The 23,452-nt window shown below is 36.0% G+C and overlaps 2 protein-coding genes across 3 annotated transcripts; both read right to left on the bottom strand.

Moving 5' to 3' along the window:
• Nucleotides 1–8,320: 8,320 nt before the first annotated feature.
• On the bottom strand, nucleotides 8,321–13,347 carry LOC114292163 (transcription factor BIM2). Of its 2 annotated transcripts, none has more exons than XM_082897952.1 (8): nucleotides 13,164–13,347; nucleotides 12,960–13,075; nucleotides 12,785–12,872; nucleotides 11,959–12,028; nucleotides 11,761–11,856; nucleotides 10,487–10,905; nucleotides 9,427–9,556; nucleotides 8,321–8,923 (listed from the first exon to the last, which is right to left on the bottom strand). In XM_082897952.1, the coding sequence occupies exons 2-8, from the start codon at nucleotides 13,039–13,041 to the stop codon at nucleotides 8,813–8,815; spliced, it is 996 nt and encodes a 331-aa protein (XP_082754078.1). In that variant the 5' UTR covers nucleotides 13,042–13,075; nucleotides 13,164–13,347; the 3' UTR covers nucleotides 8,321–8,812. The 2 variants fall into 2 exon arrangements, with proteins under 2 accessions (XP_082754078.1, XP_082754080.1); XM_082897954.1 differs by having other exon boundaries at nucleotides 13,182–13,303.
• Nucleotides 13,348–14,591: 1,244 nt separating this feature from the next.
• On the bottom strand, nucleotides 14,592–22,708 carry LOC114286224 (O-fucosyltransferase family protein). Its single transcript, XM_028229347.2, has 10 exons — nucleotides 22,277–22,708; nucleotides 21,614–21,701; nucleotides 20,278–20,348; nucleotides 20,112–20,200; nucleotides 19,734–19,977; nucleotides 17,562–17,674; nucleotides 17,397–17,487; nucleotides 17,163–17,291; nucleotides 16,033–16,586; nucleotides 14,592–15,535 (listed from the first exon to the last, which is right to left on the bottom strand). Exons 1-10 carry the CDS (start codon nucleotides 22,472–22,474, stop codon nucleotides 15,070–15,072), a joined length of 2,043 nt encoding a protein of 680 aa, XP_028085148.2. The 5' UTR covers nucleotides 22,475–22,708; the 3' UTR covers nucleotides 14,592–15,069.
• Between the last annotated feature and the right edge of the window lie 744 nt (nucleotides 22,709–23,452).

Genomic DNA, 23,452 nt, shown 5'->3' with positions numbered 1-23,452 from the left:
ATTAAAGGACTTTGGTGGCATCACAGGAGGACAATGAAAGGGCTTTGGTGGCTGGCCCCAGAAAACCACACTTTCTATACTGATCCTCGGCTGGAACTATCAAAGGCTGGGCCAACCTCTGACAGTCCAGATCCTTAGAGGGTTGGTGTCAATCCATCGGTCCATGGTGGTTTTCCTTATGGAGACGAAAAACAAATCGGCAAAGATGGATAGAATTTGAAGAAGGCTTTCATTTACAAATTCGTGTTATGCTGAACATGTAGGGCTCTCAGGCAGTATGGCGCTTTAGTGAACAGATGCTATACAAATTGACATTTAGTATAAATTAAAAAACGTAATTAGATGGGTTATTTCTCCACCCAATAAGCCCACCAGTTAGGATGCCTCCTTTGTGTATGACCCCCTCAAAGAACACTTCACAAATCCTTTTAGACCCAATTTAAGAGGATGGCCTCTGAATCTCACTACCCATGGTTATGTATTGGTTGACTTAAATGAAATTGATACCATGTCAGAAAAAACAAGGAGGTGCGAAATGTCGATTAAGTCAGCTCCAATTTTCCCAAGAGTTATTATTTGATTGCGGATTAATAGATTTAGAATTTAAAGGCCCTCCTTACACCTGGTCAAATAACCAGGTGGGTGTTGACAATGTCCGCGAGAGGTTGGTTAGAGTTATTGCTATGGTTGATTTGAGAACTTTGTATCCTTGTGTGCAAGTGTTTCATGAAGTACAATTTGATTCAGATCACTGCCCTTTAATCCTCAATTATTGTGTTCCCCTCAACAGGGTTCCCAGGATCTTTGAGTTTGAAAATATGTGGACTTCTAGCCTAGATTGCGTAAGGGTCATTCGCTCAAACTGGGAAAAGTCTCATTTGGGCTCTCTAATGTTCCAATTAGTTTCAAAGCTGAAATCTTGCAATGAAGGCCTTAATTATAAAGTAGATTGGTGCTCCATTTCTTCAATGATCCATTAGATGTGTACGGTCAAGGAAACCATCAAAAGAAACGAAGAATGCATCAGCTTCTTTAGTACAATTGCTTAGATAGGGTGGCTTATTTGGAAGGAACGAAATGCTTGGGTTTTTAACTCCACACCTGTTGACCCTTCTTCAACGTTGCAGCGAGTGCGTTTGGCTATGAAGGAACACATAGTGGCTTTGTCTGTATTGGGCACCATGGAACAGTCTTCTCATTTTCATCCCAATCCCAACCTTGAGTGGAGTTATAGTGATCCCGGTTTTCCTTTTTGTGCTTAACTGTAATCCGAATTCGGTTTCGTAAGGGTGCTGTTGTCTTATCCTCTTTCTATCTCTTACTCTTTGTGTTCGAGCTTTGGGTTGTGTTGGGCAAGTTGGGAATAAGTTGGTTGTGTTTAAAACGTAAAATCTTCGCCCAGTTTTTTTTTGTCTTTCCGCTCGAGCAGTGCTTTTGACGCTCGAGCGGGACGTTGTTGTTGCTTGTCCGCTCGAGCGGGGGTGTTGGCGCTCGAGCGGGGAAATCACCCATCCAGTATTTCGTCTGCAGCGGTAGACGCTCGAGCGGAGGATTGGCCGCTCGAGCGGGAGTTTGTTTCTGACGCTCGAGCGGGGAGTTTGGCGCTCGAGCGGGAACCTTGTCTGTAAAAGTTCTGGGAACGTGCATCTGCCGCTCGAGCGGGGAATTGGACGCTCGAGCGGGGATCTGTGAGTGACGCTCGAGCGGGGAGTTTGGCGCTCGAGCGAGGACTTTTATATAAAGTCGAGATCCGACCTTTTTGTTCACTTTTCAACATCCTTTCTCTCTCATACTTTTCCAAAAAGCTATTTTGAGAGTTCCTCACACTAAAACCCTAACTTCTCTCTTAGGATTGATCTAGTAGGAGTTGTTTTCTCACCTTGGGCCTTTACAAAAGTTGTGTTGATCGTCGAGGGCTATCTTTTAATCTGAAAATTTCGGGATTTGGAGCATTTCCGTTTCTTCACCTCCTTCGTTGGGTCCCATTATTTGAGGTAGGGATAACCTACTCCATCTTATGAACTTTGTCTTTGAATTTTAGCATTTTGATATGTTGGGGGTTGTTGGGTAATTTTGAGAAAGTTTGGGCCTTTGTGAAATTTTACAAAAAGTTGGGGTTTTAGATATATAAACCTATATGCATGTTAGGCATAGAGAAATGAGATTAATGTCGGGACATTGATGGAAATGGAACCTTAGGGTTGTTTTGTGAATTATGGTAAATTGCCCTAATTGGTTTAATTAATTAATGCATTTAATTAATTGAAGAAAATGAGGAATTGAATTGAGAATGTTGAAATTGGGAATGTATAAGACTAAAGAGTGTAGTCAAATCTTTTATTGCTCATGTAGTTGAAATGTTGGTATATTATCCACTTGTGCATTTATTTCCTGCTTAGAAATAATTGCTTTGGGCTACCGGTGGAGGGTAGTGTTGATTGTTGTAGACAATGCATGATGATTAGGCAAACTAAAACTAATCAATTGGATGTGTCATACAGTATGACGGTTGATAGAATACATTAACTTTATGTATCTGTGGATTGTGCATGTGACCAATGTGTTTATATGCATTATGTGTAGACGGTTGATAGAATACATTAATTTTATGTATTGATTGATTGCATATGTGATTCTGTGTTTATATGCATTACTTGTGTATGGGAGGAGATGGGGGATGTACTCCACGGTTTAGGGGAAGATGGGGGATGTACCTCTAAACCGGTTAATGGTTTAGGGGAAAATGGGGGATGTACCTCTAAACCGGTTAATGGCTAAGGGGAGATGAGGGATGAACCCGGGGATGCAACTCATATGCTCTCCCATCGTAGTGATGATACAGCTCATACACTTATCTATTGAAGTGTTGATACAGCTCATATGCTTATCTGTTGTAGTATTGATACAGCTCATATGCTTATCTGTTGTAGTATTGATATAGCTCATATGCTTATCTGTTGTAGTATTGATATAGCTCATATACTTATCTGTTGTAGTATTGATATAGCTCATATGCTTATCTGTTGAAGTATTGATATAGCTCATATGCTTATCTGTTGTAGTAGTGATATAGCTCATATGCTTATCTATTGAAGAGTTTGTTTGATTTGATATAGCACTAAAATGTATATCATCATTGTTTGCGAAGTATGGAAGTAGTTTATGTGTTATTGATACAACACCAAAATGTGTATCCACCTTGGATTTCGAAAGTGCTCTAGTGATGAACTATAATCTCATCAAATGTTTTGGCCAAAGTACTGAGCCTTGTTTTCAAACTCTAAGTTGAAAAAAAAATGAAAAGTGAATTGTAACATAGACTTGGCTGTCATGGAAACGTAATAAGATGTAAATGGAAGTGTCAATGTTGACCATCTATCAGTTGCTAATGTCTTAGTCATTGTTCATAGTTGGTTTAGTATATTTCTACTGGGCTGTGGTTCACCCTATATGGGAACATCATTTTCAGGTACAGGTAGCATGCCACCTCTGAGGACATAGCTTGGGAGGCTAGAGGCAGACATACTTTTGTTGCCTTATTCTTTCTTGATTGTATTTCATATAGATTTGAGCCTAGGACTTAATGTGTATTTAAGCTAGCATCCTCTTTTGTAACCAAGTGTTAACTTGGAAAGCTGTAAGCCCGTAAGGCATTTGCTTCTATTGTAACCATGTAATACTTTTGTAATGAAATACTCTGATGAATAGATGAATGTGGACTTTTATGTATCAATGCATGTCTCGATATGGATGGGTTTAATGTTGTTATTTTGAGGGCGTTACAGGAGTCCTCCACCTCCAGGTAGGTACAAGATCAATAGTGATGTGGCTCTTTTAAAGGGTTCTTGAAGAGCCTCTATTGCGGCCATTTTGCAAGACTCACAAGGCAAGATTTTGGATGGTTTGACCCAATCAATTCTTATCTCCTCTGTTCTTCAAGGTGAAGCAATGGTGTGCCGATTAGCCTGTCAATTAGCTTCCTCCCGCAATCTCTCCAATGTTGAAATTTCGGGTGATAATAAATTAGTGATTTCTCTATGTGTGTCCAAATCAGTTCCTCCCTGGGAGTGCGCTGCGGTCATTGACGATGTCAAGATTTTGGCTCGACTTGGTGATTTCTCCTTTTTGTAGAACCCCAAAACAGCAAACAAAGCAGCTGTAGCTTGCTTTTCGTGCTCCTCGGAGGGGTTTAGTCTCCTCGAATACGATTAGCCCTACAGTTCGGACTCTCGTGGTTCTGAATCTAATTTCACAAGTGCAATATGAAATAGATAAACACAAATGAGTTCAAATCCGATAAATCTTTTAGAAAATCGAATTTTGAATCAAAATGCCAAAAATGGACAGCTTTGCCAGATTACAGAGTTGCCACCTAAATATTTTTGAAAAATCTATGAAACCCGTGACTCGTGCCAAAAGGCCACTTATTCATCATCACCAAAGTGTCTCAGCTCGGGAACTTAGACATGAGAGATGAATGTCATGAATTGAGCGCCCCTCTCACCCGATCAAAGGTCGGCCTCTACTAATCATGATATGATTTTTATTTACGTTATATGCTTTTATTTTGGTTATTATGTTATCTTTACTAGGTGATGCACACAAGTATAGATCAATTCGCAAAATTTGAAATGCTTTGATTTTATGTTTGTTTTGAAAAAGTGTTTTGAATACATGTCACTTGAAAAAGCGAGCTCGTATTTTCATTTAATCAAATTATTCCAACTTAAGTAAAAAGGCCTTCATTTGCTGGCATTCAAACAAGTATATCACTTAAGCACTTAGCCTCATGGAATATGTTTGATATGGCAACACAAACATACAATACAATATGCTAAAGCGAGAAATGTTCACCTAGTACTCCAAGGCAAGCCAAATAATGCAAAGTAATTAGAAAAAATGCATGCTCCTAAACAATGCAATATGACTAATGCAATGCACACATTATGTAAATAATGAGTTCGGCTATTAGTATGGCATATGATTCAATTCAAAGTATGCGATAAAGCACGTATTCGAGCAAAGAATTTTGATCTTGACATTGGTTTAGAATGATGAGCTGAACCCTCATGCATGCAAAACGAGTGGATGCAAGTCATGGAAAAATGCTAAGTAAACATGATGCTTTATGCTACCATTGTAAGCAGGTAAATAAAAGGGAGAAAGAAATGGAGGTTGGAAGATATACACAATTATTACATATTTTTCCCTTGTACAAGAGGGTTTGAATGAACGTCTGATTGTCCAGATTTAAACTAACTATTACAAATCTAAATGAATAATAAATAAACTACCTACTTATTACAAATTTGAATGAATAAATAAGAAATGAATAACTAGCTATCTAACTTATTACAACAAGGATGTTATGATTATAACAATAATAATTACAACAATATAGTATTACAACAATAAGTACACTAATAATAATTACAACAATTACAATAATTACATTAAGATAAACAACCATAAGAATGCACAAAGATCGCATGCGTGTTGATGAAGACAGTGTTCAGAAACTGCTCTGTCTGCCCAGACTGCTCTATTCTACCCTCAGCCACTGCCTTCTGTTTCTGCCAAAAATGCATTACTTACCAAACATTAGGGCCTGGCCAGCCCTCAATGAGGCCCGACAGGGTCCAAACAAGGCCAGTTGTACCCTAATTTCATGAAAAAATTGTTTTTGTGCTTTGAGGTGAAAATAGTGCAAACAGAGCAGCTTAAGCCCTGTTTGTCTCCTCTGTTCTTCTCTGTCATGTGAAACTTTGAGAGAATAGTAGATTTGGTTCCAAAATCATTAACAAGTGCATGTTGATGGCTTGATGATTTTGAACACAATTTGGACAAAAATTTAATAAATGCAACGAATGATGACCACCCCTCCCTCTTATCGTGAATTTAACTCAAAGATGAAGGTAGACACGCCTCAAGTCTCATCAACATATCATGAATCAATAAGTGACAATTCTTGAAGCCATGGGCTTGGCATAACGTCCGGTCAAATCCAACCATTTCTAAACATTTTCTTTATGTTGGTTTTATTGATTTTAAGCCAAATTTTATTAGTCATTTCCATTACTTAATCAATTTGTCTGATAATGAGAGTTAAGTCTATTAAGCGAAAAGACATGTCAACTGAGAAGTGATCCATAGCATGAAAGAGAGATTACGCCTTGGCAATGAACCTCCGTAGAAATTAAGTCATTGAGCCTAGATCTCTTTGTCATGCCTTGAATAACAATTAATCGTTTGAAATGGCTCTCAAACAAAAGAAAAGAAAAAATGAGGGAGGGTGTAGAAATAATTATGCAAGATTGATTATTTAACATGAGATAAAGAAAGCTATCAACTAGAATGACTCGGTGTCTAAAGCCTAAACAACCGAAGCCATGAGGACGTACAACACAATAAGCAAGGTATTCAAAGCATAAACTAAGTAAAGGAATTAAAACAATCCTAAACAATCCCTAATATGTTAAAAACAGTAGCTAAAACTTATGTTAAAGAGCACAAAGAGATAGATAATAACAAGGAGATACCAAAACAAGTAAGCAAGAACAAAGAAGGGTGGCTAACCCCTCCACTTTTGAGACTTTTAAACCATGTTTTTCAGCCCTTTTCAACTCTGAAAATCAGTTTGAAAGTCAAAGAAGAGAGTGTGAAAACAAAGGGTATGAGCTATGAATTAAGGTGCAAGAAAAGGTGTTAACCTTCTCTACCTTTGGTAGCTATTCAACCCCAAGTTCTAACACCTGAAATGGATTCAAAACAACACAAAAACACAAGAAATAAATAGAAAGAGACAGAAATGAAAGCAAGGGAAAATGTGGTAAGCTTATACCTCTTGAAGAGAATAAATTTTTATTATAAACCAAACTCAATCCAAAGGCACTCTCAAGTTTGAATTGTGACTCTCAAGCCTCAACCAAGACTCTAAGGCTTTGCTCTAAGGGTGTGTATGGTGTATAGATATAGTGCAAGGATGTTAAATAACTCAAAGCTAGCTTGCACAAGAAGGAGAAGCTCTCAGGGGAGTTTTGCTTCGTTTGAAATTTTTCTAACTCTCAACACAGTGGGATCAATTCATATTTATAGAATTTGAGCAAAATAGGTCATAAATATCTTTAAAAATAGACGGTTGGCTGATTCCCACCCAAAACAGTGTTTCTCGCCAACAAAGCACAGCCGGCTCCCAATGAGACACGGCCGAGCCCCAATGTGCTCCCATGTTCCTCTGTTTCAGGCTCAATATAGGGTGACATAATGTTCAAAAAGGGACCTTTGAGGTAAGAATACTGTAAATATGAAGGTTTTGGGATTGTTTCAAAACTTGAGCTTAAATTCCTCCGTTGAGAATTCGAATCATACACAATGTAACTTTTATCATCAAGTGCACAAGACAAAGCACCCGAGTCTTGCGGTCGGTCAAAAATGAGATGTCTACAACAACTCATTGGGTGGCACAATCTCATCTTCGGAATCTCCTCCTGCTAGATTGGGTGTCTAGATCGCCACCTGGGCTTGCTGCTTATTTGGCACATTTGTAGTTTCTTTCTAGTTTTTGGTCTCCTGATTTGTTTCCTTGTATTTTCCTTTGATCCCAAAAAAAAAAACAAAAAACCATTGCAAATACCCTTCTACCAAGTGTTCTGTCACATTGTCTTAAATACATAAATTTATGATCCATTTTGTTTGGGGTAACATTAAATTTGAATTCATGACTAAACTAATCACATATTGGATCCAAATTAAACAAAATCAATGCAGTTTGGATTGATTCAAGTTAGAATTATAATTACTCTATACTAAAAATAAGTAAATAAATAAATAGCAAATAATTAAAATAAATAAATTTTGAACATTTTAATATAAAGCATATATATATATATATATATATTGTTTTAAAGTTTAATACAAGATTGGAAAAATGAAGTATTGAAAAAAAATCCAACCTTTTAATAAAAAGCCCAAATCAACACCACTCATAGAAATTGTTAATTCAATTTTTGAATTTTTTAAAATAGAAATTGAATTAATTCAATTTTTAAAATTATTTTGTGCATCGTAAGATTGGTGGTGGTGTTAGGAAGGGTTGGGGAGAGCACGAGGCTAAGGGAGAGATGTGCCCTCCATATTCTCAATTCTTGGCCATTGGCAACTCTTTCAATTCAAACAAAATGGAAAACATTGAGAGATACAAAAGAAAAAGAAAAAGAAAAAGAAAAAATGAACAGCAGGAATGCTGAAACAAAAAATCAACAGTCACCTAGTTGATCATACAACAATCATTGCAACATTCAACCATTATTGCATCACACCATAGGGAAAATGGTTCCACTAACATTTCACACAAAATTCCAAAAATCATGCTATAAGTCCTCTAATTTCTTCCACAAGCACAAACCATAGGTATTCAGCTTCGGCATTCCAAAACTTAAGACAATGTTAGAAAATTAACTTGGCAAACAATGCCACACGATCCTAGAAATGTGGTCAAGAGGTATTTACTATTTCAAGAGTGTTATCATGGTTGGTATAAATTTACAGATGATTGCATTTCATGAAAAGAATGAGACTGGTTGGAAAAACGGAAGCCATTAGAAGAACATACATAAAGCAGCTTCTCAATGTCGCATGGAAACCCCTTCAGAGAACAGAAAACAATATGTAACAGCTGCATCTAAAAAGTTCATGCATCTGGGCATCTGTGGATCATCAAATGTCAAAACAGCCCCCACACTGAACTCTCCTCATCACAAAAAGAAAAATGAAAGCTTTGAAGAAAACTAAATAACAAAATTCGGGAAAATAGCTAGATGTGTTCTGTTCTGAGTCTTTTATGAGCTTGATCAGAGTCCTCACAACTACTCCCAACCCCATAAACTGTCCTTGATTGACTGACAGGACATTGGTTTTGATGATCCTGCATGCACAATAAGCTATTAAGATGAAAAAAACTAAAACCTAAAAACAAATATCTCCAAGTAAAACCTAAACAATAAAGTAATTTGGAAAAGCTCCCTATTCCTAATTTCTGAACCACTACTTCCAGATGCCAGGCCAAAGAATTGGGCTCAATTAAACTCATAACATTACCAAAAGAGTAATGATAGACAAATAGAAAATTCATACATAATGATGTGGCTTAATGGTGACCTTTCATTTTAAAACAAAACACCCATAAAGATGACTTATATTTACAGCAATGTCATTGCCACATCATTCTTGTGGTGTTTTTTGTATGAATAGCATTTTTCTTACCGCTACCAAAAAAAAACGGGGTTAATCATCATAAAAAAGATATTAAGAATTGCATTTTTCTGCGTACACGTTTAATAAGCTATTACTCAACTCTCTCCGTGTGTCTGTCTCATGTAGAAAGTTAAAGACGGCGCTTAAAAAATGAATAGGAGATTCAAGAAATACCTTTGCACTGAACATTGTAGCAGTCAGTCCAGTGTTTGCTCGTTTTCCAACATCAAGTTGCACTGAGATGCTGGCCTGTGTCAAATCCACTCCTGAAGATTGCAGTGCTTCAGTCAAGCTATTCAACAACCTAGTCAACAAAAAAAAAATAGCAAATGAAAAATCCACGTTTCAAGAAAAGTTTATAACAGGAAATTCCGGTGCTCAAATGGGATACATTGTCATATTATTCTTACTGTAAAGAGTTGGTTTTTTTTTTTTTTGGATAGGCGTAAAGAGTAAGTTTTACTCATCAAAAACCAAATATTTCATGAAACCACTACAGTTCTACCAGTCCAACAGTAACCACTCTAACTGAGTTCTAAAAGCATGAGAAGACTGGTAATAAACTAGAGAAATCTCAACCAAAACATGTAGGGCATTACGTGGCTAAAGAATCTAAACTGAAGACATTGCACAAGCCCAAATATCCAAAATAATTATTTCAGAAATACAAATGTGTAAGAAATTTGGGAAAGACGAGCCTCAATATCAAAGCTAGTGGTATAAATATGAGAATCATAACTTCTGAAGGCAGTAGAAAAAGAAGAGAAGGTCAACTAACATACAATGGGCCATCTTTTATAACAACCGATGCATACATGCGCCTTTCAAAGATTTTCCAGCTACACAAGTACCCTTGTTTAGGCCCAACAAAAAATAAGGGCAAGTAAACTTGCTATAAATGCAAAGAATGAACAAATTAAGTAGCATGCATCACCAGTCATTATTAATGTCAAGTTCACCACATCAGTTTATTTACTACAAAAATGTGGTATATTTCATGCCTCCAGCAACACTACCAATGCATCACAAATCATAGCCAAGCATACATGTTTTGAGGATAACATAACCACCTTCTTCTTTTTGTATTCTTTTATTCTTTCTTTTCTTAATTTATTTAAAATAACATAACCATCAAAGATACATTTATGGTATATCCCGTTAAAATAAAATATTAACAACCAAACTCATGCATTGGTGTAACACAAACTCCAAGGAACTTAATGCAGGTGCTCACCCTTGAGAGTAGGCATTTGAAATGCTAGCTTCACCACTTTCAATTTTTAGCTCCTCTTCGTTCAGAGTATAGCTTGGAACGGCACTTTCAGTTGTACATGGCCTACTCTGCCAAAATTGGGATTGGGACTGGGATGCCAAGTGTTCAGAGTCAGAAACAAATGCCTGACAACGTTGGGTAGGCACATCCCCAAGAACACTTGATTGCAATGGTATATTAATCGGAATTGCTTGGTTTTCTGCCACAGCGGGATTATCCAATGCCTTGTATACAGCAGCCTCACCCAAGTCAGATTCTACTGAGTTCTGTGCATTAGTAAGCATGGCTGGTGTGACAACAATACTATCCTCCTGACCAGATCCATTCCTCATGAGTTGTGATTGATCAATAAAACTTTCTACAGGCCCACAATTGTTTCTCTGTTTGCAAACACATGAGAGAGAAATTCTAAGTTCACTTCAGATAAAAAAAAAAATTAAAAAAAAAACGGGAATCAATGTGCCAGAATAATACAGCTCCTAATACAACCAAAGAACCTTTGATAAAGAAAATCCATGTCCTTCATTATTACTCTCTATGCTCAAGTAACCACTATGTAAAATTCAATCTTGGAACCAGGAGGAAGTAAAATCCCTTGAAAGATAAAAAAAAGAAAAAAATCTATATCAACGTAATGACCATCTACATAAATGAAAAAATAAATAATAACATGTTTCTAGGAAAACAAGAAAAGCTTCATAACACAAGTTTTTAAAGTACTCCAGAATACAGTGTACAAGTAAAGCAACAGACACACATCCGAAACATGTACAGAATTCAACAGCAATATGAAAAGATTCTGTGATTTCATTAAACAAACTAAAAAATTCTGTCACCAGAAATAACCCTGTGAATAGAAAACATTGAGGTCGCAGATACCTGCAACTCTAAAAGTCAATATCCCACATGATGAAAAATATATGGGAATGGCCACAAAAAGAGAAAAAAAAGAGAGATGGAACGAACCTATATTCATAAATCAAATCCAATATTCCAGTTAGGTGTCATCAACCATCATGAATTTACAATGGTGGTCTTATACATGGAATCAATCCAGGCTGTCACACTAGACATTAAAAATTTACTGAACCAAAACCAAGAGCTCCTCTAACAGCACCAAACACCCACAAAAAAAGAAAAAAGAAAAAAAGAGAGTAATGATTGCATGCCAAAGCAAACAAGGGTTCCACAGACAAACTGACAAACAATCATATCACAGATGTTAGGGTTTTTACCCATGGCATCAACTTTGTGGGCTCCTGACTCCAACCTTGGTATGACCCCTCATACATCTGTAACTTCTCTTGTAGAAACTGAATGTAGTGTATAACCTGCATATACAGTAAACATTCTTCAATTCATTTTTAGAAACAAAATAAAATGAACAAAACGACTAAAAAACCTAATACAAGAAATTCAAAGAAATATTGCACCTCTAATAAAAATGAAGCTTTATCTCTCTTTTGATCATTTTGAGGTATGAGATCCCTTAAAATCTGAAATCTGCAACCCAGATTAAAGATTCATCAGCTCCAAGCATAACGAAGAAGTTCACAGAAATTGAATACAAGTAAGAGCACGCAGTCCTCAATCATTCTTTGAAGGATGTCTTACATAAAAACAAATTATTCAAATCTCAAACCCAGCCCTAGTAGACAATCATCAATGAGTAGTGTGATTACCGCAGTTTCCAAAGAGGGGATTAATACAGAACTAAATTCAAGGTGGCACAACCATGACCACAAGTGTGATGGAATCGATATGAGTTTCAACCAAAACAATTCATATTGTATTGTCAAACCTTAAATTGAGTGAGTAGTACAATTCAACACAATTCATCGCGTTTCACTATGCTTCGTTAGGATTCATTGCAATTCACTGCGAGTTAGTTTTATTTGCATAATATATGAAACAATGTCATTTTTACAGAATAAAAATAGAGGACAAATTATATTGTTATTTATTTCATTTTAAACCTTGTGTATTTTTTTATGCATATAACCTTAGGATTCAAGATTCCATTTGCGATTTAACAACAATATTATTATAACCCACAATACAAAAAAGTTCAAAAAATGATTTACCACTTTGAGGTATAATATTAAACAACTATAGATCTATCTAACACTTCAAAAAAATCCATTATTCTCCCATCTCTACAGAAACAAATGTGTTTAATGACACAACAAAAGAGAAAGCTCATGTACACTTTACAATAACATAATAAAAGAACAAAAGAGAATGCTTTATACAGCTTACCTCTCATTTATCTTGCTCCTTCTACGCTGCTCTGTCTCCGAATGCTTCGAGCGAACCGCGTTCGTCTTCTGATCAGTGCTCTTCCCGTCTAATTTTAGTGTCAGATCACCAAATTTAGAAAGAAAAAAAAATTTAAACCTGAGAAGAGACGTGTTTACACACAAACGAGTAATACCAATCTGAGAAGAGCAATCTGTGGCCCTCCTCGGAACGAGTTCCTCATCTTCGTGGTGGTGACTCTTCACACTTCTCACCATTTCCAACCTGCTCCAATTCTTCAGCCCCGATCTCCTGCAAATTTGCAGCAAAAAAAATTCGTATATATTTATATATATACATAGAGAGAGAGGGAGAGAGGGAGAGAGGGAGGGAGAGTAACTTGTATGAAGAGAGAGACGACGGCGGTGGTGGTGATTGGTGGTGGTCGGAGGGGAGAGGCCGGCGATGGGAGCTCCGGCGACGAATGCCCTAACTTTCTTCTTCTCCGAGAGGGGGGGTCTGGGAAACAGAATTAAATAAATAATACACTAGTTGGCAAACAACTTCCTAAACTAACATTAATTACATAGTGGTCCATGCTATTATGCGCAAGCTCAGTGACGCTCCATAACCTGCACTCCTCACTGCTGGTCCCATCAGTTGTTGAATTTTCTTCTTTTTTTTCTTTTTCTTTTTCTTTTTCCTTCTAATTTTCTTTTTTTTTTCCCCGAAAATTGTCAAGATATAGCCTATTTTTTCTTCTCAAAATTCCACGTAGCTCCCTTGTATTTTATTTAATGTGCAATTTACATTTTTAAAATTTAAAAATTAACATATAAATCACTTTATGTTCGACACGTATTTCATCTTTGTTAAGTTTAATAGAATGTTTATAGTTACACTTCAATTCACAAATTATAAAGAAATTATATGATTATTTCTAAATAAAAAGAATAATCGGCCCATAAATAAAAACACCAAGGATTAAATTATTTGTCCGAAAAATAATAATAAGGGATCACTTTAGCAAGTTTGATTCGAGTTTGTGTGATTTTTATTTTTCTATTTCTTTTCTATTGAAAAAAATAAATAAAATAAATTGGGTAAGTCACAAATACATATCTTGAGATTTATTTAAATTATAAATTATCCTATATAGTTCTAAAAATTATATTATGCCTTCTAAAATTTTTAATTTCATAACAAATAAATCATTTTATTAATAAATTATCAAGTTAATTAACAATTTTTAATAATGTTAAAATTTTATTTCAATTAATAATTTAGATAATTTGATTATTGTATAAGTGAACAGTTAGAAATTTTACTTTTTTAATTAATTCTAATCAAAACCAAAACCAAAACTAAACCAAGTCTTAAGTCCCATCAAATAGGGTCGGCTACGTGAATCTTTCTTCTCCAAGCGGCCCTATCAAAGGCCATTTCCATCGGCCAAATTTAGTAGATCCATATCTCTGTTTACAACGCTAGCCAACGTTAATCTAAGTCTAGTCTACCCCGTCCCCTAACACTTTCATCCACCGTTACAATATCACATCTGTTCACTACTTCTGTTGGTCTCCATTGAATACGACCAAACCAGCTCAATCAATTCTCAGGAGATAATTCGTATTTTAAACAAAACTCAGAAAATATATTTATAATTTATTCAAAAAAGTTTAATACGAAAAACATATTTGACAAATTATTTGAGATTTTGAAATGAATATATGTTAGCATTCGATTGCACAGTTTGATCTCTACAATTTTCACAGCCGAAAATCCACATTCCACACCCTATAAAAACAAACAAAAAAACAAAATAAAGTAGTATGAAGCTCTATACATGTAATTAATAAATAAATAAAATAAAACCCATTATAAACATTCACTGAATGAGGTATACAAGTCAAAATATGAAAAGACACTGGATACCTAAACAATTAAAGTTTCTTACAGCTACACATTAACCCCTAAAAAAATAAAAATAAATAGAAATCTCAACCTGGGTCAAAGACTATATCTGGAGCACCTATTTGAGCTGGTTAAATTAAGAACAGAGGATCATCCACTCTACCAAGCTCATTACCTCACCTCTCTTCATTGGAACTAAGCTCCCCATATATTCCATTACACAAAAAACCGATAATCTGATCCACTTGGGCAAAAATTAAGGGCCAGATTAACCGAGAGTTGTTGAACCACAGTTCAAAACTAAATCCCGGTCTCCTAGAACATTTTCTAACTTCTCTTCACATCAAAAATCAAGTAACGAGATATGCAAATCACCAATACAAGCAAAATCATCATCTATCTGCGCCCTCTAATTCTTCTTGATCCTCCATTTGAGTTTCTTCTTTGTTGTTTACTTCTCCGCCTCCATGATTTCCAACACTATGCCAAAAGAACAATCCAGATGATGTGGAATCATCCTCGTCAAGATCCTCTTCCGTTTCTTTATCTCTTGATTGTGAGATTGAATCACCATCCATCCAAGCAGGGCAACGATGGGTAACTCCAAGAGCAGCCTCAACTTGCAATTGAGTTGAAGGACTCGAAGCGTGGAATGATGTTTCAGTAGTCCCATACCTCAAGCAAGAACACTCTGGGAGTGGATGAGAGAGAAAAGAGAGTGGCTTTGAACTTGTGGATTCATCTTTTAGTCCCTCTAGCAAGGTTTTTCTCAAATGTTTGCGTACTGATGTTATCCACGTGTGGTTGGCTTGATACAAGTGGTCACGGATCTCTTCTAAAAGTTTCACTACTTCTCTCCTGTTGTGTGAGAAGCAACAAGAAAAAAGTTATGAAATAGTAACAGAAAATTGGAGCGGATCTATAAGTATTATGGCTCAACAAGAAATATTTCATTGGTATCGAATGCAGTTAGAGACGGGCCGGCAGTTCCTTGATAACAAAGAGAAACTTCAAGCAATGCATAAAAATCCGCCAATAAAATTTAATTAATCCTTGTGCTCGGATAGGATAAAAACAAGTCAAATGATTTTAAAGAAGAAGAAACAAAGATAGTGGAATGGTAAAAGAAAGTGTTGCTGGTCCATTTTATCAACCGAGTCTTAGTCGAGTGTGTTTGCATCAACCTAGAGTAAAACCCAAGTAATAGCAGTTAGAAATGAATCAGATTATACCCTAAACTATTTTAATCTCCAATTTGAATTTTCGTGAGATGTTCATTAATTGGATGAAGAGACTTATCAAATAAAATAAAATGAAAAATGAAAAAAAGAAAGATGAATAGAAAGTAAAATTACCTGTCTAGCCTGTATGTTTTTGATGCAGCCGACTGATAAAGCCTGTGCCCCATAACCAAGCTTGCAAAATTTGGACGCCCCTTACCATCGCGATCAAATCCAGGAACGAACACATCAGCTTCAACACATATTGTGTAGTCAATTGCTTCCCATAATAGTTTATGAGCAGTCATTCTCAACTCCATAACAGTACTCTCCGGCTCATTATCGCTCTCAGCTACCCAACCCCACCAACCTTCAATATTATATGGGTACTTGGGTCGTGCTGGTGGTGGTGGAAGAGGGCGAGGACGCGGACCTGAAGTTTTCCACGCTTCAAGTCTGGTTTCTTCCTTGACAAAAGATCGAGTCCTTGGATATTTGTCAACAAGGTTAGCCTCGTGACCATATATTCCACTGAGTTCCCACGCCGTGCTTAGGGATGTCCTGTCCACAACATTTTCAAACATACCATGAAGTGGAATTAACTTCTTTTGACCGCCAAAAATTTCTCCCCCAGAGACATAAATGATTGTGTCCCAGGAGTAACCGTAAGCACGAAGAAGAATGCCAACCTGCAGAAAACAGTCATTCACATCATAAAGTTGTTTACATTTTTCTTCTTATGATTTCCACTTGATAGATACATCTAGGTTGTGTTTGGATATGGATTTGGGGAGGGAAAGAAAATAGGAAGGGAAAAGTGATATATGCAAGCTAAACTTTTGTCACTTTTCCCTTCTCTTTTCCTTTCTCCCAACAAATCCCTCACCGACCTTATTTGGTATGTGCTATATATAAGCTATCTTTTTGGCTAAATAAGCTAAAAGGTCAAAAAGCTTGTTTCTCATTAGCTAAAAAACCCAAATGTCTAATCAACTTATTCACACACAAAAAAGTAACTTGTTTAGAAAATCCCCAAACACATTAGCTTTTTTAGCTTCAAAAAAAGTAAAAAAAGGCAAAAAAACAGTAAAAAACCCAATCCAAACACCAGAGTTGATCAACCATGTATAATTACATGGCTCAACTCCTCATTATTGTTCATTTAAATCTATATTTTGGAAAGGAATCAGATAATTTCATCTTCAAATGTAACTGACTTATCATAGAAATGCTACACCTGTAACTTAAAATGCACAGTTTGTCACCTCTTCTGGCATAAGTGGACAGGAACCATTAAGGCGTTGCTCAGCTGAATTCACAGAAAGTTTCCCCTTGACAATCCCGCGTTTTATCATCCATGACCGTCTGTGCTGAATGAGTTCAGTATGTACATCCTTGGAAGAGTTTTAAGTCAAGATACATAATATGTTGAATGAGCTTTGATTTTAGGGCTTAAAAATTATATTATGAATCATGCCTTCAGAACTTTAATCAAGTACCTGGAAAAGCTCAGCACAGCCATAATATGCTAAAGCGTCTCTAGTCATCCCTGGGTAGTAGGCTATAAATGGCCGTCTGGGAGCTCTTAACCTGCATAAATATTAGAAATTAGCAAAAAGCCAAAATAAATTGACTGCAATAATAAAAGGGGAGTAGATATTGACCTATTTAATATCTTAGTAGCAAGTTCTTGGACCTCCTGTCGGAACCTTAAGGCGTGAAAAGAAACCCTACATCTCAGCCTTTGGTACTCTTCAAGATGGTGGGGAAGAATAGCCTTGACAAATCCAGTAAAGATGAGAAATTATTTCAAAATGCAAACCAAAGATGCAAACTAAAGTTTTTGGCCATGTAAATCAAATTAAATTATGAAAATGGTCTCTCTCGAAATAGCAGGATTCTTGAAATATTTCACAGTTCAAGATCAGACATAGAGGAAAAAAAGGAAAACATTATATAGCTTAGATGAAAAATAGATATATATATAAAGTATTATTGCCTACGACTTGTAGCATGTTTTGCCCATTGTAATGCATTCTAGTTTCCAATAAAATGCTAGGTTTAGCACATTCATTTTAGTCTATTTTGTCTTGTTTGTTTACTTGTGCGTGCCTTGGTTGGCCCTCTAACTAGCTTGTTTTGTGTTTGTGAGCATCTTGAGCCCTAGTAGGCCTGCTAAATGGACCTAGCACGAAGTAGCTAACTAACATATAACTGGATTAAGACACTATCATAAATTCACACGTATCTCACTACAAGTCTTCATTAACATATATTAGAAATTAGCACCCTCAAACCTCTTTGAATTCACTAAGCCTTGGAAATCTATCAACACAAAGTGCTTTTAACTCCACCATCAAGCCTCATTTATTTAATTTTTCATTCATGCTTCTAAGACCAAACAAAATTGAAATTTTGGAACATATCTTGATTCAAGTAAGAAAGAGGGCTCTATATAATAAAACTTGAAAAGAGAAGAAAGAGCAGGTGGCAGACATATGCCCAGTGGCCACTTTGCATTAAGTGAAAGTCACCCACGGGTGTGACTTCAAATTAAGGGTTGGTTTGGGATGTTCTAAAAAATTGCACTTTTTGACTTATTGGCTTATATGGGTTGGGTTTGATGTGATGTGTTAGAGAGGTGATGTGATTTAAATAAGATGATGTGACTTAAATAGGATAGTGACTTTTGACTTTTGGTATTATTTAGTAGATGCCAAACTTGGCCTAAATAGATTTCCTTATCAATTATGGTGATCTATGAAGCACGGATACTTCAAAAAGGGTGACGTATCCGTATCGGATACTTATCGGATACCGATACTCCTCGGATACTCGCGGATATGTATCGGATACTTCTTAAAAGTATCGGATACTTCTTAATAAATTTTTTATTAATTTTGAAGTATCGGATACTTAATTTTGAAAGTATCGGATACTCGAAGTTACATATTACTTATAATATTTTGTTTAGTTCTTTGATAAGAGGAATATAGTGAGAGTTAAAGTAATAGAATTTGTCAAATTGATGTATCCTTGTTGTCTCTCTCACTTCTCTCTTGCTTTCTCACTCTCTTACGTTTCTTCTCTCTGCTCTCATTCTTTTTTTGGTGTTGGCATGTAAGGATGATATTTAATTTGCATTTGCATTTGCTTTTGCTTTTAGTTTTGGATGTTTTATAAATGTTTGAGCACTTTTAGGTTAATAGGAATCCCTCTCTTTATTTATTAATTTACTTTAAGTTTTATTTTCATGCATATTACATTATTAAAATTATAAAATAAAAAAAAAATTTACGAATGTATCCCCGTTGTACCCGTATCATACTTTTTCAAATTTTGACATATCGCCATATCCACATCCCCATACCACCATATCCGTATCCGTGCTTCCTAGGCTATCATTAATGACTTAAAAAAATATATTTGCTAAAATTTTTATTTAAGAATGGTTTTTTCGCTTTAGCTAAGGTCTTGTGATATTCACTGATAAAGGGGAACAAGTTGAAACTATTGACCTTGAAGACTCCTAGTTTTATAGGAATCTTTCTTCTTTATCAAGTTGTCTTTTGCTTTAGGTTTTATTTTTATGCATACTGCATTACTAAAAATTGTTAAAATAATATTTTTTATGAACGTATCCCCGCCGTACCCGTATCCTAATTTTTCAAATTTAGTCGTATCGCCGTATCCGTATCGTATCGTATCCGTATCCCGTATCTGTATCCGTGCTTCCTAGATGGTGATGAACAACAAGTCATTCTACAAATCAAATTTGCACATTGGAACTTGTTAACATTATCAGATGAAAAATAACATAATATAGCAGTCATTACCTGCAAACATCCACCATCAGAAATTACTAATTCAACCACCGAGTGCTTGTTTAATACTGGAAGAACATGGCGCAGATAAAAATATGGAGAAGCTGAGTAAGGCACTCTAAACATAGGAATTTCTTTCTTTCTTCTTGCCCCTTTGAGGTTCTTTGGAAGAGTTTTTACAATTGTGACATCTTTTGCTAATGCTGCAATGAATTGATCCTCGTCATAGAGATAGGCAAAACTCTTGAACTCAGAGCTGCATGAAACAAAAGATGAAATAAAGTGATAACAATGATTATGTGAAACCTTATTTAGGCCATGATCAAACAAAAAATATGATGCTTTAATTATTTAAGGAAAATGAGGGGGGAAAAAAGAAGAAAAGGTAACCTGATTCCTTTGCTGCTTGTGGTTGATTGGATCTCAGGAATGACCAATGTAGCATTGAGAAGCCGGGAAATCACAACAACGTCACATATCTGCATGGAGAAGACCTTTTCAATAGACATCAAATATAAAATTTTGAGACAGTTGGAAATTCAAACACTGTCCTCACCGAGTTTCTGATTTCATGAAAGCCTCCTCTTATCCTTACAAAAACAAAGCCATTTGCTTGCACAACAGGAGCTGTTACAACAATTAAGTTAGAAAGACAATATTGCTGAATTAAAAAACAAATCAATAAGCCACTTCAATTAGAATAGGTAACTCTGTCATTCTTTTCATCATCTAACAATGAAATGACAGAAACAAGAAGGCTAATACCCCGAGCATGCAACCACTTGCACGACCATTTCAATAGCAAAAGAAAGCACAACTCAAATCACATGCAGCAATAATATGTAAGCTTCATCTCAAAAGATAATGCTAAGTTAAGTTAATGAAGAATCTCCAAGAGACAAATCTGAAAATTTGAAATCTACTCTCTCCTCAATTTGTTGCCCAATGCCCAAAGGGGACCAATATATAATTCAGACATCAATTTATAACTTGACCTGTCTACCAAGGAAACTTAGTAGACATCTACATCAGCTTCTCCAATTCTTCTCCACTTACCACCCATTCAAATGGACGGAATTATATGTTAAGGGAAAAGAAAATCAAAAGGAAATTGTGGGGACATAATTTTTGTATGACAACACGTAACAGAGGTGTCACCGAAGTGCCAGCCGAGGTGCCACTTGTCCTAGTCATGACGTCGAGATCATCCCGGCTAGGCCGGGGTTATCTGCGAAAATATCAGAATCCGGAATAAGCGGATAAGAGATAAGAGTCCTAGAATGAGAGAGGATTTCAGTTTGAGTAAAGATAAGACTCTTAGAGATTTTATTTCAATCCTACTGGGAGTCCAAGATTAGTAATAATCCTAACTCCATTGAAACTAGACTTCTACTGAGACTAGATTTGTGTTGGCTATAAAAGAGAGGCACCCTCATGGGTCTAAGATATGCTTTTTATGCTCTGAATAGTGAGTTAAGCACTCTTGCTATCCTTGAGAGATAACTGACTTGATCGTCGGAGTGCCCTGGGTGGACGAACCACCGTCAGAATCTCTTCTTTTTGTGACAGGTCGTTCGGGCTTAATCTACAAGTCGTTCGGGCTTAATCTATTTTGTCAATATTCTCTAACTAAGTGCTTGATTGGCAGTGTGGTCAGAAATTGACAGAAATAAAATGACTTGCAAATTGTTTTCTTATTAGTAACCAAACTCGGAAAACAAAATTATATATATATATATATATATATATATTCATTTTAATTTCGTTTTCCAAAACCAGACAAACAAAAAGAAAAGAATTGAGCATTACAATTCATTTTCTTGTCCATCTTTTCATTTCGCTGAACAAATCCAAGATCCAAACAGGTAGCAACAAAATGCACAAAATCTAACCTGCATTATAGTTTCCTCTGGGATTTGCATGTGGATATATATATTCGAGCTGCCTACCTGGACCCCATAGTCTTCTATATAATGGACTCTGAATAAACAAAACAAAAAAAAAAAAAAAAACCAATGAAACAGAAGACTAATAAGAAGCCTTAAACACACACAAAAGCAAAAACGAAAATGATATGGTCCGCACACATACTACAGGCGAAATTAATTTAAGAAAAGGTACAAATTTTCGGTGAAAACAACTAAAAGTGTTCCAAAATGCAGATTCCAAAAACACGTTCACCAAGTACAAAGCAAACAAAACATCAAAGCTTACTTTGGGGAAAGAAACAAAGAAATCCATCTGGTTCTTTTCCAACAATCCCAAACCCCAGAACAAAGATAAAATAAAGTTTAAGCAGAAACCCCAAAATCTAAAAGTACACAAAGGTAAAGATGAATGAGTAGAGAGAAACTAAATTGAAGTTTCGAATCACATAATTTCACTGTCTATATATGAAACAAAATCTTATCTTCCATTTATTTTCTGATCAGCCGAACGAGGGAAGGGGAAAATCAGATTCACACTATGTAAAACTGTAAAATCAAATAGTAATTCAGAGAGAACATGCATAGAAAGAGAGGGGAATTGAAAGATGAGATCTTGGAGAAGTTTACATTTGTAGAAAGATCTGCATTCTCAAAGAGGGGTCTCCAAGAGAAGATTGTGATTGAAGCCTGGAACTCTGAAATACCCTGCTCTGTGTATCTAGCAAGTAAAAAATGGGTGAAGATTGAGAATGCAGAGAGAACAAGCCCAACCAGTCCAACCCACTTCAGCTTAGACTTGAACACCATCTTTCCTTCTCCTTTCATTGCCACCCACCTCTCCTCCACACACCACCACCAACAACAAAAATCTCTGTCTCTCTCTCCTCAAACACACTCTTTCCCTAAACCCCCTTTTCTCCTCTGTCTCTCAAAGTCTCTCTCTCTCCTCTCTCCTCTCTCTCTCCCCGCTTGCAACAATTCTTTATTAATTTCTCTCTCTCCTGCTTGAAGGAAAGAAGCAGAGAAGGTGAGACGTCAGTGAAAGTCTTTGGGGGAGATAACAGGGGGATTCAGACCAGCTACTATTTTTAACATAGTGAATAAAACCCACTCTCTTCTACTGCGCGTGAGATACACTTTCCATATAAAAAAATTTAAAAACAGAAAGTGTTTTGCTGTGACACTGGTCTCGTGGCCCAATCGCTACTGGAGGCGCGTAGGTTTTAGTGGGTTACCTTGTATAGCGTTATTAGAGGGGACGAGTCACGTGAGGTGGGCTTTTTGTCACGTGACATTAGGCTAAGTGGGTATGTGAGTGGGTTCTGTCTATTTCTCTGATGGGGTGACAATATCTGAACTCGTCTATTTTAGTAGTTTTATAATTTTTGATTATTTTAATGGGAGCGTTTTTTGATAAAATCTTTTTTAAGAATTTTATTTCATTCAATTTATTTTTTATTTTTTTAATTATTTTATTAGATTTTTTATTTAATGGTAGAGAGATGATGTGATTTAAATGAGATGATGTGACTTAAATAATATAGTGACTTTTTGATTTTTTTTTTTTTTTGTATTATGTCAAACTAGGCCATAATATTGATTATCATTATATTTTGGTAATTCGCATGCATCGGAATGTTGACTGTCCTTATATTCGTGTTAATTTGAAATGAATTTTTATCATTATATTCACATTAATTTAAAATTAATTTTTGTCATTGTATTACCAATTACATGTGTGTGGGTGATTTTCCGACCACACTGCCCGTTTAGTGATCGGCAGCAAAGCACCGGCAGAATAGA

The sequence above is a fragment of the Camellia sinensis genome, chromosome 1 (genome assembly GCF_055761805.1).
Source record: "Camellia sinensis isolate YWXY chromosome 1, ASM5576180v1, whole genome shotgun sequence".
Classification (NCBI taxonomy): domain Eukaryota; kingdom Viridiplantae; phylum Streptophyta; class Magnoliopsida; order Ericales; family Theaceae; genus Camellia; species Camellia sinensis.
The sequence above is the reverse complement of the archived record's forward strand: the minus strand, read 5'-3'. Positions and strand labels throughout refer to the sequence as shown.